The sequence below is a fragment of the Arctopsyche grandis genome, chromosome 9 (assembly GCF_051622035.1).
Source record: "Arctopsyche grandis isolate Sample6627 chromosome 9, ASM5162203v2, whole genome shotgun sequence".
In the NCBI taxonomy this organism is placed as follows: domain Eukaryota; kingdom Metazoa; phylum Arthropoda; class Insecta; order Trichoptera; family Hydropsychidae; genus Arctopsyche; species Arctopsyche grandis.
Window position 1 is genome coordinate 3,683,694 of NC_135363.1, and position 16,345 is coordinate 3,700,038.

A 16,345-nucleotide genomic window follows, 5' to 3' on the forward strand; every position below is an offset into this window, starting at 1 on the left:
TCAGCTCGGTGTGGAAATGAAGAGTCGAAGCTCGACATCGCCATCGGAAATGTAAGTTTCAATGTACGAGTATGATTATTTAGCAATGATTGACAATATTCATCATTCCAATCACTTTTCTTTCAGGTCCATCACCGAGACACCAACGTCATCAAACGAGTAAGTCATTTATATATTGTTTCTGCATTATTAATTTCATGCATTTCATAATTGCATTAGCAATTCTTGGATATGTTAATAATCTCAATCGCTTATAAATTTCAGCTCAGATTGTGATTCCGAAATAAAAAGTGGAAGCCCGATCACATTATACGGAACGTAAGTTGTAACTGCTTATATCTATTATACGTATGATTATTTATAGTAAATCACATATATTGTTATTAATCGAATTAATTTAAATTTTAGCTCTGATAGCGGTTCTGAAAACAAAAATAGGGGCTGGGCCATGCTATTTGAAATGTAAGTAGTAACTGCTAATATTATATATCGATGGTAGACAATTACAATCACTTTACTTTCAGGTCCAATGGAGAGGCTGTGTCCTCAATAACTGAGTAAGTCACACCGATTAACATACATATGTATATTATTCCCATAATATTATCAATTCTGAGCTGTAATTTCAGTTTCAGCTCAGATTTTTTTGATCTTTGCAGGTTTCTTTCCTGCTCCTTTCATTTAAATATACAATAACTACCAGATATGTTAGCGTCAGTTATACGTTTTTGAAAGGGCTATCATAACTTTGATCTATCATAACTTTTACGATTCATCCCAATCCGTTAAGCGGCTTATGAGACAATTGAATCCAAAAACTTAAGAGAGGACCTAAAATTTAATACAAATTATTTAAAATCTCCAGTTCGAATTTTCGTATTTATAAACGAAAATAAAACAAGTTAGCATCGAAGCAACGCATTTAGTATATAATATAATATTATAGATAAGAGCTAAAACCAGTAGCAAAAATTCTGATGCTATTTTCAATAATCAGTTGTTTTTTTGTGCGGTTTTTCCGCTATCATTGAAATTATCTTGAAGAAAATAAATTTTTCGGTTAAATACATAATTCTTATTAACACTTTACTGTCCGCTCACGCGTATATGCGTGAATAAAAAATTTGCATAGACGTCCGCTCACGCGTATATACGTGAATAAAATTAGCTTGCGCTTTGTGTACATACACGCACACAAAAGCAAATTCCCATACATATATGTATGCATACATATCTATATGTGTGTATGTATATCTATATGTATTTATTTTAACGCTGAGATGATCTCATCATCGGTTAAAGGTCATCTGAAAATCTTGATTTACTTTTTTTATATAATAAAATTTTTGAATTGAGAAAAAAAATTTAAAATATTCTCATCATCTTAACGATATAATTAATTGCAAAATTTAAAATGCAATAATTTTTTGTACCAGGGTAACCATCCTTTTTTTATGGAAAAAAATTTTTGAAGTGGGAAAAAAAATCTAAAAATATAGCATCGTCTTTTAGCTATAAATAATTGTAAAAATTAAAATAAAATATTTTTTTGGACTGGGGTGACCAAACTTTTTTTATACAACAAAATCAGATGAAGTCAGAAAAAAAAGAAAAAATATTAAAATCATTTTTGGGCTATAAATAATTGCAAAATTTTAAATATAATAATATTTTGACTAGGGTAACCAGCCTTTTTTTATACAAAAAATTTCTTCAAGTTGAAAATAAAATTTAAAAATATTCCTATAGTTTTAATGCCATAAATGATGACAAAATTTAAAATAAAATAGTTTTTTGGAGTAGGGTAACCAAACTTTTTATATAACATTTTTTTTAAAGCTAGAAAACATCTAAAAATATTACAATCATCTCTGTGATATAAATTATTGCAAAATTTCAAATATAAAAATATTTTTACTAGGGTAACCAGCCTTTTTTTATACAAAAAATTTCTTCAAGTTGAAAATAAAATTTTAAAATATTCCTATAGTTTTTATACTATAAATGATGACAAAATTTAAAATAAAATAGTTTTTTGGAGTAGGGTAACCAAACTTTTTATATAACATTTTTTTTAAAGCTAGAAAACATCTAAAAATATTACCATCATCTCTGTGATATAAATTATTGCAAAATTAAAAATATGATAATTTTTTGACTAGGGTAACCAGGCTTTTTATACAAAAATTTTTTTCGAGTTGGAAATATAATTTAAAAATCTCAATGCTATAAATATTGCAAGCTTAAAATATTATTTTTGAGACAGGGCTTAACAATCTTTTCATACAACAATTTTTAATGTGAAAAAACAATCAATATAACATGTAAGTAATGTTTAATGACAATTTATTATTATTTTAATTTAAAAAATAAATAAACTTAATTTAAATTTTAAAATTTGTATATCGTTGTTAAAAAATTATTTTTTAAAAAATTTGAATATTTAATAATTTTAAAATAAAATTAGATCAAATCAAGATACAGTTAATAATGTATCTATGTTTAACTTAAATCCAAAAATATTCCCATCGTTGAAATGCTTTCAATTATTGTAAAATTTAAAATAAAATATTATAATTTTTTGACTACAGTAACCAGCCTTTTTTATACAACAAAAAAAAAGTAAAATATTCCCGCCGTTCTTTTACAAAATTTAAAATAAAATAGATTTTCAAAATAAATTAGATCATTTTGTCAATTACAAAAATTCGTTGTATAAAAAAGGCTGGTTACCCTAATAAAATTTATAGTATATTAAATTTTAATCATAAAGATGATGGGAATATTTTGAGATGTTTTCTGACCTAAAAAAAAAATTGTTGTATAACAAGGTTGGTTGCCCCAGTCAAAAAATCTATTTTATTTTAAATTTTGCATAGGGCCGATGGGAACATTTTTCGATTGTAATCTCACTACAAAAATTTTGCTGTATAAAAAAGCCTGGTTACCCTAATCAAAATTTATAGTATTTTAAATTTTAATCATAAAGAAGATGGGAATATTTGTAGATGTTTTCTCGCTTAAAAAAAAATGTTGTATAAAAAGGATGGTTACCTTAGTCCAAAAAATTATTTTATTTTAAATTTTGTCATCATTCATAGGCCATAGCTTAAAAACAATGAGAATATTTTTAGATTTTATTTACAACTTGAAAATATTGTTGCGTAGGGGTGGGTGGAGGATCCAAGTAACAGGCCAAAGTCGTTTCACGTCATTTATTGGTGATTAACCCTCCAGAGACGAGAGATTTTTTTCATTAATAAAAGAATATTTCAACCATATTTCTTTGACAAATATTCATCTTAATCAAGCAAAAATAATAAAAAAAAAAAAATTAAAGCGCTTTCAGGTAAAAATCCATGTAGCCATATGGCTACGCTCGTCGTTACAGGGGGCGTGTCAGTAATTCCGCGCGACAACAGATCGCAATACGCTAGACGAATATCCTGCCCTCCAAAATATTTTTAGATAAAAGAAAACAATCCAAGATGCCTTTAGTTATGTGCTTAGTCTATTTATAACCCCATATTTTTTTTTTCTTCATAAAATCAATTTTTTTTTTTTTTATATAATCAGTATATTTTGTCAGATACAAAATATACCTGCAAGCTAAGGGTTTGAGTAAAAACAATAATTCAGTGAATTGTTACAAACATACCACACCCCAAAACATCGGAATTTTGACCAATTTGACCAATACCAAACCCTTAAAAATAATCATTATATATGTAGGTACTTTGAAGGACCAAGGAGAAATAAAAAGCAACCATTTACATAAAAGAAAACATTTATTTAATATATATGATCTAATTCTCCATCAATCCATATGCGTGTTGTATTCGCTTCGTAGCTCGTAAAGTTGTCGTTTCCTTCGACCTGTCTCCCTCTAATTCGCATTTCTGCATTTGCAGCAAGTTGACGACGACTAAGATTATTTACAAGACCGCCATCATCTTCTTCGGCACTGTCTTCATCGGTCAATACGTTCGATTCGGGAGGACAAATAAATATATCCGTTTCCATCTCCATCTCCATATCGAGCAAATCGTCATCGTCAGTCCCAGGTTCTTCTAACAAATTTAATATGTCTCCAACAGTTAAGTCTTCATTAGATCTGAAATGGGCCCAAAAATTGGCGTTAGATTTTGTGTATATATAAAAAAACACCAAAAACATCGAACAGTAATCAAAATAATTTGACACGGGAAAAGACTAGCGTAGCCATATGGATACGCAAGAATTTGGGATTGAATTATAGCTATACAATACATATTTGAAAGCACCTAAGTATGTACATTTATAGCACTACACATTGACATAATAAATGTATTCATAAAAGTAATGAAAGGCATTTAAAAGTTTAAAAATAAATGCACTTACGTTTTCGAACAGTTCATTTTTGGTTAAAAATTTCAACCGCAAATTGTAACTCCTCTCTTTGTTTCTGGTAGCTGTTCCCTCCACTGTAGCACACCAATAACTGTTAAGCGTATCCAAAGGGACAAAACTCGCGCAAAAAAAACCGTAATCAGGTATAAGTGGGGGCGCTGGGGATTTAATTTCGCCATTGCATATACTGTTGCCGTATGGCTACGTACGTACTTGGAGGGTTAAGGAGATACACGCACTGGCAGTGCTTCATCCAGAATGTCTTGATATCGCCTAAGTACCGCCTTATAACGGATAGGTCTCTCAGGGCATCTTCAACGTCCGATTTGCTTGCCTATTGTTATGGTCACGTACTAGATGTCCCACGCTACCGCTGTGGGTTCTGAGAACTCTACCGGAATGCGACCCCGAGTTACCGCTACTCCCGCTAAGTGCATTCGGGGGAGATAATGCTCGAAACCAATTATAACGGTCACACAGTCTCTGGGATGCTACTCGGCCTAATCCGATTGCACTTACTCGGCCTAATCCGAGCGTACGTAACAATATTTTTTGTATAAAAAAAGGCTGGTTACCCTAGTCAATATTTAATCATATTTTAAATATTGCAACTTCTTCAGTGGGATTCATCATTGGTGAGTATGAATGTAAGTAATTAAAAATATGGTTTGTACGTTCAACCAGCTCACTCACTTCTGGGGTATGCTGGTATCACTTCTGGGGTATGGTGGATGCTGGTGTTGTCTAACACTAACCATACTTTTTCAAGATTAATACTTAATCTTTGAGAAACACCGAGTTTAACATTATTATTTTGAAATCTTGGTCTTGAACTTTCGCAATTTACAAAAAAAAAATGTCTCGTAATTATTAATGGCTAAAGAGTATTTTTTAAATAAAAAAGTTTGAGAATCACCGAATCAAAATTGTTAATGTATTTACATAAAAAATACAGTTTGAGAATAATTCTTGGAAAATAAATTTTATGACCTCTTAAAAATAGTTGCCTTTTTTAAAACCTAAATATCGCTTTACAAAAATGCAAGTTAAAGAAACACTGGATCTTAAAAAAAATTAAAACACAGATGATACTGTTCTCAAGGATTCACTAGTTGATTTGGGATACTAAAAAAATATACTTATACTTTACAGTTAATTTAAATTAAACCCAAATATCCTATTTAAACATTATCCTAAGCAACTATTATTCCGAAGTTATCACAAATTGTCTCATTTTCAAATGTGTGAAAAATGATTTTATTCTTCACATTTTTGGAATTTTGATTTACCATGGTCTGTCTATTACTGTCTACTACTACAAACTTCAGTTTTATACTATTTTTATATTCAAAGGCTATTCGGATGACATTTACGTAATTTATTATTTTTTAACATTAATTCGCGTACTCCAGTTTAAAATCCCTGGTTTTAATTTTTAGATATTTGCAGAGTGATATAATGAACACTGTTTCAAAATATCACTACAATACGATCATTATTCTAGAAGTAATCAAATGCACAAAAAAGGCTTTTTTTCTATTGAAACTGAAATCGGCCCGGATTCTGGTGAAAATAGTCGCGCACATTTCCGGACATGGGTGAAAAAAATCCACGCGTCAAAGCGGGCGGTAAGGTGTTAATTGCTTACTTTAGATTTTATTCCTTTTGAGTGCAAAATATGCATGGCGGATTTGACTAGTTTGTCGAATTCTATTATCGATGATCTTAATTTTAATTTCAAAATGTGTTTTATCTGTGAGAAGACGATTATTTAATATCGGATCAGTGGTTATTTCCATGCGGTTTTTCGTTATTATTGTAAAAACATGTTTTTGTGTAGTATAATGCCACATCCGGGTAAATAATCAAGTGTTAACCCTTTACATGTAAGTTCGTTTCAAAAAACTCCAAAAACTGTTTTTATTCCTGCAAAATATGTGAATATCGCTTTTACAATTTAATTATTGAAATTTCATAGATCACAATCCAAATAGCAATCCAGACACAACATCTTTGTTCAAATTATTCATTTTAGCCATCACTATTTGATATTTTTGTTTATTTAAAGATAAAGTTTATTACAAAATTGAGAGGGAATAAAAATAAATTCAAACTTCTCAATGATTATGAATAAATAAATAAATAAAATAACTTAACGTTATTTTGTTTATTTTAACCTTATTTTATTTACCTTAAAAATAAAATAGTTGACTTGCACGTATTTTGATGTGCTTAAATATTTATTTACCAATAATTCGATAAATTGGGTAACATGGTAATTTTTAGTGGTTTTTTTTAATTCCTTTAATTTTTTTTATATTTTAAATATCGAAAATAAATTTCATTTTTAATAATTTTATGCATTGGCAAGAAAAGTCGATCATACTATAATATAATAATTCGAGTCCGAATCGAATCATAGCAAAACGTCGGAGTCTGACTCCACAGCCCTGATCTTAACTAAAGTTCAATTATATATTCCCCGTATGTTGGTCACCTGTCATGGCATTTATGAGAAATAATTAACTTCAGTAAATAATTAATATAAGTTTCAATGCAACGAAAGGGTTGAGATATCCTTATCTATCGAGATAAAACCGCAGAACGACAGTTCTCCACATCAGTTGCTGCTATTCTTTCCAATTGGTAAGTCGAACTTTATTTTGCTTAGCACTTATAGTTATATTGTCTTTTTATATAATTTTCAATCTTGTTTTTCAGGAGAAATCTAAGAGAAAATCAGAAACAAGATGTATCTAGTGAAGGCGAAGCCTGATTTTGCTGCAAAACGAGTGGAGTATTTGTATGAGGCCTTCCAACTAAATAAGAAATGCGACACCTTATTTACAGTTCGAGGCCGAGAGTATCTTAATTCGAATCCAAAATTATTTAAAATCTAAATTGTTCTGTCAATTTACTTATAATTTTACATAATTGCAGCTTCCCCGCGCACTTGATCGTTCTAATGGCGTGCAGCGAATTCTTTGGGACAAACGAAGGTCATGTGGAGAAGATCTTTTCGGATTTTGACTACGAAATCATCGAAGCAATCCTGAAGTATTGTTACACTGGAGAAATAAGTTAGAGTTCATAAACATCAAAAGTAATCAATTATTTTCGTCTTCAAATGTAATAATCTGAAATGTAATTTTAGATATAGACGAAAAGCACGTCGAAAAATTAATGGACCTAGCCAACCGACTGGAAGTGAAAATTCCAAAGCAATTTAAAACAGTCGATCTCTCAAACTGTCTGGAAGTTTTGAAATCAACAGGAGATTCCGAATTACTAAAAAAGGCAATGGATTTGACTCTGGAAAACTTCGAGACGGTGAGTGTTGATTATATAAAAAAATATGTCACTTAAATATTTTTCAATTCCACTTCTGTTTCAGCTGCACAAAACTCAAGGTTTTCTCAAACTGCCGCTCTTCAACTTGATGGAAATCTTGAAATCGAATGATTTGTTCGTGCATTCCGAAGAAAGCGTATTCAATGCTGTGAAATTGTGGGTAAATCATGATGATGCAAACCGTAAAAGTGATTTGGCACAGCTGATGAGATTCGTGAGGTTATCCTTACTCTCCATGGAGGTATTTCAAATTAAATGAATATTGGAGTTTAGTGATAAAAATCATTCGAATAATGTGTTATATTTTCAGTTTATCGTCAACGAAGTAATGACGTTCTGTCATTCGTGTGCAGAGTGTATGACCACTATTAGACAAGAAATTATAAACAAGAATGATAAATCTTTCGTCCCAAGAGAGACCCCTCGTAGAAAAATACAAAAAATGGCACTGGTTGGGGGAAGGAATATTGATGTGAGTTTTGTATCAAAAGTATAATATTTTGATTGGATTGTAAATTAATTATTTTATTGCATAACGTGTTTTCAGATGGCAAACACCATCGATATATTTGATGGACTAATGAACAGTTGGACTCTATCCAAAAATATTGGAATAAATAAATCATGGTTTGCGTCTGTTCTCGTGGGAGATTGGATCTTTATCATCGGCGGAAAGAATTCTTCAGGGCAATCAGTGACTTCAGTAACGTTTTCCGGTGTTGCGAAGTACCTGCTTAGAGAAATCGGAATATAACCAATTTATTTGTTTTCAGGTGGAATACATCGATTTGAAAAGTGGTGAGAAAAAGCCATTGAAGCCATTAAATCAAGCTCGTCATCATTTCTCAGCAGTGACACTTCGGCGCGGTTCGTCCACGGATGTTTACGCCATTGGTGGTTTAGTTGGTGACTATTTATCTTCAGTGGAAAGGTGATTAAATTGCAATCATTTCATCAGATCGATTGAAAGAGAAGTTGACGATTATTGATTTCGATTAGGTGGAGCAGCAACACTGGGGATTGGGCGATCATCGCTCCATTGTTGGTGGCAATATATGGGCATAGTGCTTCTGTCATCGCCGATAAAATATACATAACAGGCGGGAAAACAAGTGAAAACGGAAGAGATATATCCACGAATAAAGTGCAGATGTATTCAGTGGAGACCAATTCTTGGACTTACCGCGCTCAGATGATTCAGGGAAGATATAATCATTCGGTGAACATCAATTAATTTTATTCACAACTATCGCAAATAATATACAACTCTCCAAAATAAAATGAACTAAATTTGGATTTCACCATTTTAGAGCGTCGCATTCAAAGGAAAACTTTACGTCGCTGGTGGATTTGACCATCAAACTTGGACTAATTTAGACAGTGTGGAGCATTACGATCCGAATGCAAATGTGTGGACTGCATTCACCAAACTAACGCAAGCTGCATCCGGAATCAGTCTCGGCTGTTTCCGAAATAAACTGTTTAGCATGGGTGAGTTTTTTTACAACTTAATTTGGATTTATGGGTCCTCGAATGTAGAATTAATTTATTGTTTTGATTTTCAGGTGGAGTTACAAGTGATGTTTGGGAATACGACGAAACGAACAAATCTTGGAAAGCTTCAACAAGTCTGAGCAGAGATAGATATTATTTTAATGCACATGTCATTCCATATGATTCGATTATTTGATCGACTACAGTTTTTTTGTATTATTTGAAAAAAATGTATTTTGAAATAATCATTAAATGTACTTTTTGAATTTTTAATTTATCCAAATGTTTGAATAAATACATAATATGCAACAACTTCTCAAAATATATTTTATTTTTCCGTCAATATTTAATGTTTATTTACTCATGAATAATTAATATTATCTAAATTAACTGAAAAGTCAGAGAATGGCCAAAATCAAAAACATATACATACATATTAGATACAGATACATATACATACATATTATATACAGATACATTTACATACAGATACTTCTTCTTGTAACTTATCTACTTTTCATTTTGACTTATCTACTGTACTCAGTCACATCAACTCTCTCAATGTTAATCTTGGTGCGGGTTGTGATGGTTTGCCTTATGTTTTCCTTGTTAAATGTGCTGTCCCATTATCTCTTCCCATAACAATCCTTTTCAATCTTTCTATGTCTAACGGTAAATTTCCTGACTATTGGAAATTATCTTACATCACCCCTATTTTTAAAAAAGGTGATAAGAATCTTATTGAGAATTACCGTCCTATATCTAAACTATCTGTCATTAGTAAAATCTTTGAAAAAATTATCTATAATTTCCTTTTCTCCAATTTCAAAAACTACATTATACCTGAACAACATGGTTTTTTTAAGGGGAGATCGGTAGAGACTAACCTGCTTAATTTCACTAGTACTCTCATATCTTATATGGACAAACGAATCCAAATAGACGTCGTTTATACGGATTTCTCTAAAGCTTTTGATAAAATCAATCACAACCTATTACTCAATAAACTTTGGTCCCTCGGAATCCGAGGAAATTTATTTCGTTGGATCTCTTCGTATATACTAAATCGTCACCAAATCATAATTCTCAATGGTTTTAGATCATCACTTAGACATATTCCTTCCGGTGTCCCACAAGGGTCGCATTTAGGTCCCTTATTCTTTTTACTCTATATTAATGATATCTCATACATCTTCAAACATTCCTTTATACTTCTTTACGCTGATGATTTAAAAATTTACAAACCTATATACACCATAGACGATTGTCATAAGATACAAGAAGATCTAGATAGATTCATATATTCAACAATTATTACTAATCAATATCAATTAAATCATTCAATCCTTAACACGTCATCTTCTATTAAAGATCTTGGTGTAATACTCAATAATAAACTAGATTTCTCTGAACATATTTCTTTTATTACCAACAAAGCATTTAAATCTCTTGGATTCCTACTCCGCTCAACAAAACCCTTTAATGATCCTTATGTACTAAAATTACTTTATTTTTCCTTTGTAAGGTCTCACCTTGAATTTGCCTCAATTATCTGGTCACCTTTTTATTTATCCCATATTAATTGTATTGAGAAAGTTCAACTTAAATTTATTAAATCCTTACGCTACCTTTTTCCTACCTATACCCATTCTACTGTTTCCGACATTTTAAAAATCCTTTCTTTTAACAATCTTTCTGTCAGGCGACGACATACTGATGCTATATTCTTCTTTAAGCTCATAAATGGTTTCCTTGATTGTTCTGATTTACTGAATAAGGTTAATTTCAGAATCCCAGTTCGATACTCTAGACGCGTTGCACTCTTTTCACTTGATCCTTTCAATACTAATTCCCAAAAATATTTTTATCTGCAGCGCGTTTATCGTATGTTTAACGGAGAGCTGAATGAGGTTGATCTGTTTGGTATTTCCCTACATCAATTCAGGTCTAACATCAAGAGAATCTTGACCGATTGATTCATTTTTTCTCCTATTCTATTTTTCCAATATTTCCTTATTTTTATACTTTAGTTTAGTTATGTAATGTGCTATTTAATCATATTATAGCTTTCATTCTTTTCCTTTTCATTTGTTTATTTTGTATTTACCTTTTTCATTTGTTTTATATTTGTAAATTTCAATTTCTTCTTATATTATCTTTATAACCTTTTCCAAATATTTTAATACTATAGTTTAATTATGCAATGTACTACATATTTTGTCATGCCTTTATTCTTTACTTTTTAATTTGTTTTCCTTATATTTATCTTTTTCATGTTTGTAAAAATCTATTATTGGACTCGGATGTTACATATATTATTTATTTACTTTTTGTTTTTTTTTATACCTATCTCTGTACATCCTGTCTGTTGATTTTTCAATTAATAAAATAAAATATTTTAAACATAAAAATGAATTCAATTCAATTCAATCCAGAAATTTTATATTTAATTTCTAATAATTTTTCTTGTTTAAATAATACGACTTTAAATTCGTGAAATTAATTCGAAATTGAAAATAAATTTTGTATATTTCTTTAAATTTATTTCAAACAGTGGCTCTCAAATATTTTTCACACTTTTCGTCGATTAAATAACACTTTTCCATTATTCATTAAGTGATTCTCAAACTTTTCATAATTATTACTTTTATTTAAAAATGAAGATGAATTCCATATATGTTTTTGCAATTTTTCTGCATTCCAACGGCTCTCAAATGATTTTACGAAGGTTTCTCAACTACTTTTACACTTTTATTCTGTTATATCGTGGTTTTTATCTAATTGAAATTTTCTAGTATTGTTAACTTTTATGAGAAATGTCAGTGGCTCTGAAACTTTTATTTTATTAATATGTTTTTATCCTAAAGTTAATTTCCAAATAACGTAACTTCACAAATTCAAATGATTTCACAGATTTCCGTCGGTTTATTAAATTCCAGTTATTCTCAAACGGTTTGTAGTACCAGAGATTCTCTGATAAAAAAATTTGATGAATACATATTTTTGTGTTTTCAATGATATTCGACTGATTTTAAGATGGTTTTTCACTTTCACATTATGGGATAATTTTATTCATCTATGTTTTCAGTAATTGTCAACCATTTCAAGAAACGTTTCTCAATTATTTACATATTTTTCATTTTTATATTTTCGTAATTATTTATTCAAAGTAATCAAAATATTTCCTTTAATTGTCTTTATACCAGCGCTTCTGAAATGTAATAGTGTATTTTTTCACATACCAATTTGAATTATTTGGATTTTCACCTAAAGAATTGGTATTTCTTTTGATTAATCGTGTTTTTTTTTCATTTCTGAAAGTTCCACTCTTTTTACGCACGGTAGAGTGAATTGGTTTTATTCGGCTAAAGGTGTCATGCCATTTTGAACGAAACTGGAGTGAGATGGCTACGATTTAAATTGTAAGTATATAAAAATTAATAAAACGTGTGTAATGCAAAATTAGCAAACATGATACAAACAAATTTGCACAGCAATATAAAACAAGGTTAATATTCAGCAGCTGGATGTAGTCTCCATAGCAGTAGCTTAAAAGCATTTGCCGATCATCTTCTTCAATACACATTTGAAAAGGTTGCACATAATTTAACAAACACTGATATTTGATTTCGATTCAATTATAAAAATTAATTTTGAAATTCAAATTCACAAACAATAAAAAAATAATTCGTTTTTCACACGCGAAGGAAAATTATTATAAAAAGTCACTTAATGTCACAATTTAATTGATTTTTGGCTTTATTCGCGAACGACACATTGCACTGATTGATTTTAATTGATAATGAATTGAAACGTTAAAAATTCGCGATCAAATTGGCGTGAGGTTCGACCATTTTTCTTCGACTGAAATCGAATGAAAACAAACAAGAGAATTAACTTTTTAAATTCAAATTCAAATATTTTTCCTTGATGTCAACACATTCAATCAATCAACTCGTCTAGTTGAATACTCTCTTTTAGAGGACTGGCATTGACATATTTTACTACTTACAGTAAAATATTATCACTGAGATCTTGATTGCGCGATTACATACATTGTTCAATAACGGAATGTGCTGAATTTCCTTTCGTGCTTCAGAGACTAATAGAAATTTAGTAATTATTATTATACACATTGTTTTACCAATTCCTCGGCTATTTCCTTAGCATACAGATATGCCACTTGATGAGAAGCTTCTAACAAGGGCTTTTGAATTGCTGCGACGCTAAATTTTGTAATAAGATCGCCGCTGTCACATCGTGCCTTTATAGACTTCAAAGTGCTAAAGCTACATACATATGTATGTCCTGAAGCTTCCTGTAGCAGATCGTAATACAAACAATCGTGTAATTATGTTCAATTAAAATAGAAGGAACTAAAATTTACAAAAAAATCTATCTATAATGAATAAAATCTATTTAAATCTGAAAAATTAAATCACATGTGTGTATTATCATAATTTACAGCCATTCGCCATCCACTGCTGGACAAAGACCTCTTCCATTTGTCTCTGCATTGGGAAGATCTCATCTTATTTCATCCACCCATCTCCCCTATTTTTTCACTTTTTGAACGTAAATTCGTCCAAGGTAGGGGGGAGGCATGGCACCCCCCTCGGATCCCCCTTTAATTTCTTTATTCGTTATAAATTGGCAAAGTTTATTAACTAAAATCGACACAGTGACGCCAATGCACATTAACCATAGATATTTAGTCTTATTAACTCACGATTTAGCATTGTGGCCAGAGCATATATATGAAAAAATTATTCTTTTTTTTAATAAGTAAACCGTGCCATACGTAAAAAAAATAAAAGTAGAGTATACATAGAGAAACCGCAAAAAGCAAATCCATTTATTGTTATGTATGTAAACTATTTTCACAAGCTAAAACTAAATTTTTAACAGGATTTAACGATTGGAAAAACATAGCACGTAGATTAAAAGAACACGAATCTTCGCCAGCTCATTTCAAATCGATGTTAACTTTCCAAAAACGGTTACCAATTAATGGGCGTATGGATACAAACTTAGAAAAAAAAACAACGGAGATATTGGCGATCTGTTGTTTATCTTTGTTTGTTTTGATCTGTTTTTGATCAAATTTGTATGTTTTTTTTCATCATCGACTTGACGATGGAATATTTTTTTAAGTAATATTTTGAATAACCAATATTTAAAAAGAATAAATAGTACGCAATGTACGTCTACAGCAGAGGCTGTTTTTTTTTTAATCAAAATATTAAAGAAGCTCTTATTAAAATCAGTACGTCCGTATTTGAAAAACCTATGGGAAAACTGGAGGCAAAAAAATTGGCAGTTTTTTTCGATGAATATGAGACTGCATTACTAACTATGTATAATACTTTGTAGGATAAATTGTTACAGCGCATCAATGCTACAAATAAATCATTACAAAATATTCAGCACAATTCGTTGTTGGGAACAAGATTGATAAAATCCCTTTCAGAATTTGTTCAAAACACGAGAAATGACGTAAAAAATGAAAATTGCAATTTGGAGAGATATGCGATGAAGTTAATTTTATTCGAAAAGAAAACTTTATAATAAATATTCATAATATTATCTGCGATGCATTAATTTCAGAAGTGTAAAGAAGGAGCAATTTATGATAGTTTGCTTAAAGATTTTCAATTATTTTTTAATTTTGAAATAAGTCAAATGTGTTGAAAATTAATAACCAATGTGTTGAAAGAATAATTTCAAAATATAACAATGATATTGGCACATATCAAAAGCGAAAATATTTCGAATCATATCGAAAATTATAAATTATTAATTGGAGGTTTAAAAACAAATTATTAATTGTTTCAACGTTTCCAAATGTTGAAACAATTTTAAGAATATTTTTAACGCTTCCTTTAAGCAATGCAAGTGACGAACCAGTTCCTAAAGAGCAACCACAGGTTGCAATATGGGAACTGGATATGGAAAAATTTCTAAATATCGGGTGTATCGGGTGTAGATATCGGTAGTGTGGACTTAGCCTATATGTTGAATACCCAAATGAATATTATTTTTTGTAAGTCACCGTTTTATATTTTACAACCACGAGCAGTAGATATACGTACATATTTTCATTTCAAATGACTTTAGTAGTAGTACTTTTATATTGTTCCGAAACAAATTACAAATTACAATACAAAGAATTATATATAGAATTAATATTCTTAATCCAGAGAATTTGTTGCGTACTGTAAATGTTTCAACAAATTTCAAATTGGTTCGGTGATTATTGCCCACAAAGCGCTCGCCCAAAAGTCACTAAAATCTCTGTAACAGAACATGTGGCATTCGAAAAATCCATCACATTAACGATAACGAGAACTCGAGTGCCAAATTTCTTTCAGGTCCATCACCGAGACACCAACGTCGCCAAACGAGTAAGTCACATACATTTATATGTATATTGTTTCTGTATTATTATCAATTCTTGGATATATATTAATAATCTCAATCGCTTATAAATTTCGGCTCAGATTGTGATTCCGAAATAAAAAGTGGAAGCTCGATCAGATTATACGGAACGTAAGTTGTAATTGCTTATATCTATTATACGAATGATTATAGTAAATATACATATTCATATATTGTTTCTGTATTATTATCAGTTCTTGAATTTGTTATTAATCGAATTATTTTCAATTTCAGCTCTGATAGCGATTCTGAAAGCAAAAATCGGGGCTGGGCCATGCGATCTGAAATGTAAGTTGTAATTATTTATCGATGGTAGACAATTACAATTACAATTAAAATCACTTTAGTTTCAGGTCCAATGGAGAGGCTGCGTCCTCAATAACTGAGTAAGTCACACCGATTAACATACACATATATATATATATTATTCCCATAATATTATCAATTCTCGGATATGTTAATAATCGCTATAATTTCAGTTTCAGCTCGGATAGCTGGATAAATGGATTTCATATGAAATGCTTCTATCGGATAAATGGATTTCATCGTATGCTGATCTAACAAATTCTATTGGATTGTTTCCATGTCGATAAACGACGGCGGATCCTTTCATTTAAATATATAGATATACAATAACTACCAGATATGTTAGCGTCAGTAATACGTTTTTGAA

At 30.3% G+C, this 16,345-nt stretch overlaps 1 protein-coding gene across 2 annotated transcripts; it reads left to right on the forward strand.

Moving 5' to 3' along the window:
- The first annotated feature begins 126 nt into the window (after positions 1-126).
- LOC143917063 (ectoderm-neural cortex protein 1-like) lies at positions 127-9,575 on the forward strand. 2 transcript variants are annotated; one of them, XM_077438455.1, is made up of 14 exons: positions 127-159; positions 265-318; positions 409-462; positions 525-557; positions 7,111-7,252; positions 7,330-7,469; positions 7,544-7,719; positions 7,784-7,981; positions 8,051-8,212; positions 8,288-8,443; positions 8,514-8,671; positions 8,740-8,959; positions 9,051-9,231; positions 9,306-9,575. In XM_077438455.1, the coding sequence occupies exons 5-14, from the start codon at positions 7,140-7,142 to the stop codon at positions 9,428-9,430; spliced, it is 1,629 nt and encodes a 542-aa protein (XP_077294581.1). In that variant the 5' UTR covers positions 127-159; positions 265-318; positions 409-462; positions 525-557; positions 7,111-7,139; the 3' UTR covers positions 9,431-9,575. The 2 variants fall into 2 exon arrangements, with proteins under 2 accessions (XP_077294581.1, XP_077294582.1); XM_077438456.1 differs by lacking the exons at positions 127-159; positions 265-318; positions 409-462; positions 525-557 and adding an exon at positions 7,006-7,035.
- The last annotated feature ends 6,770 nt before the right edge of the window (positions 9,576-16,345 follow it).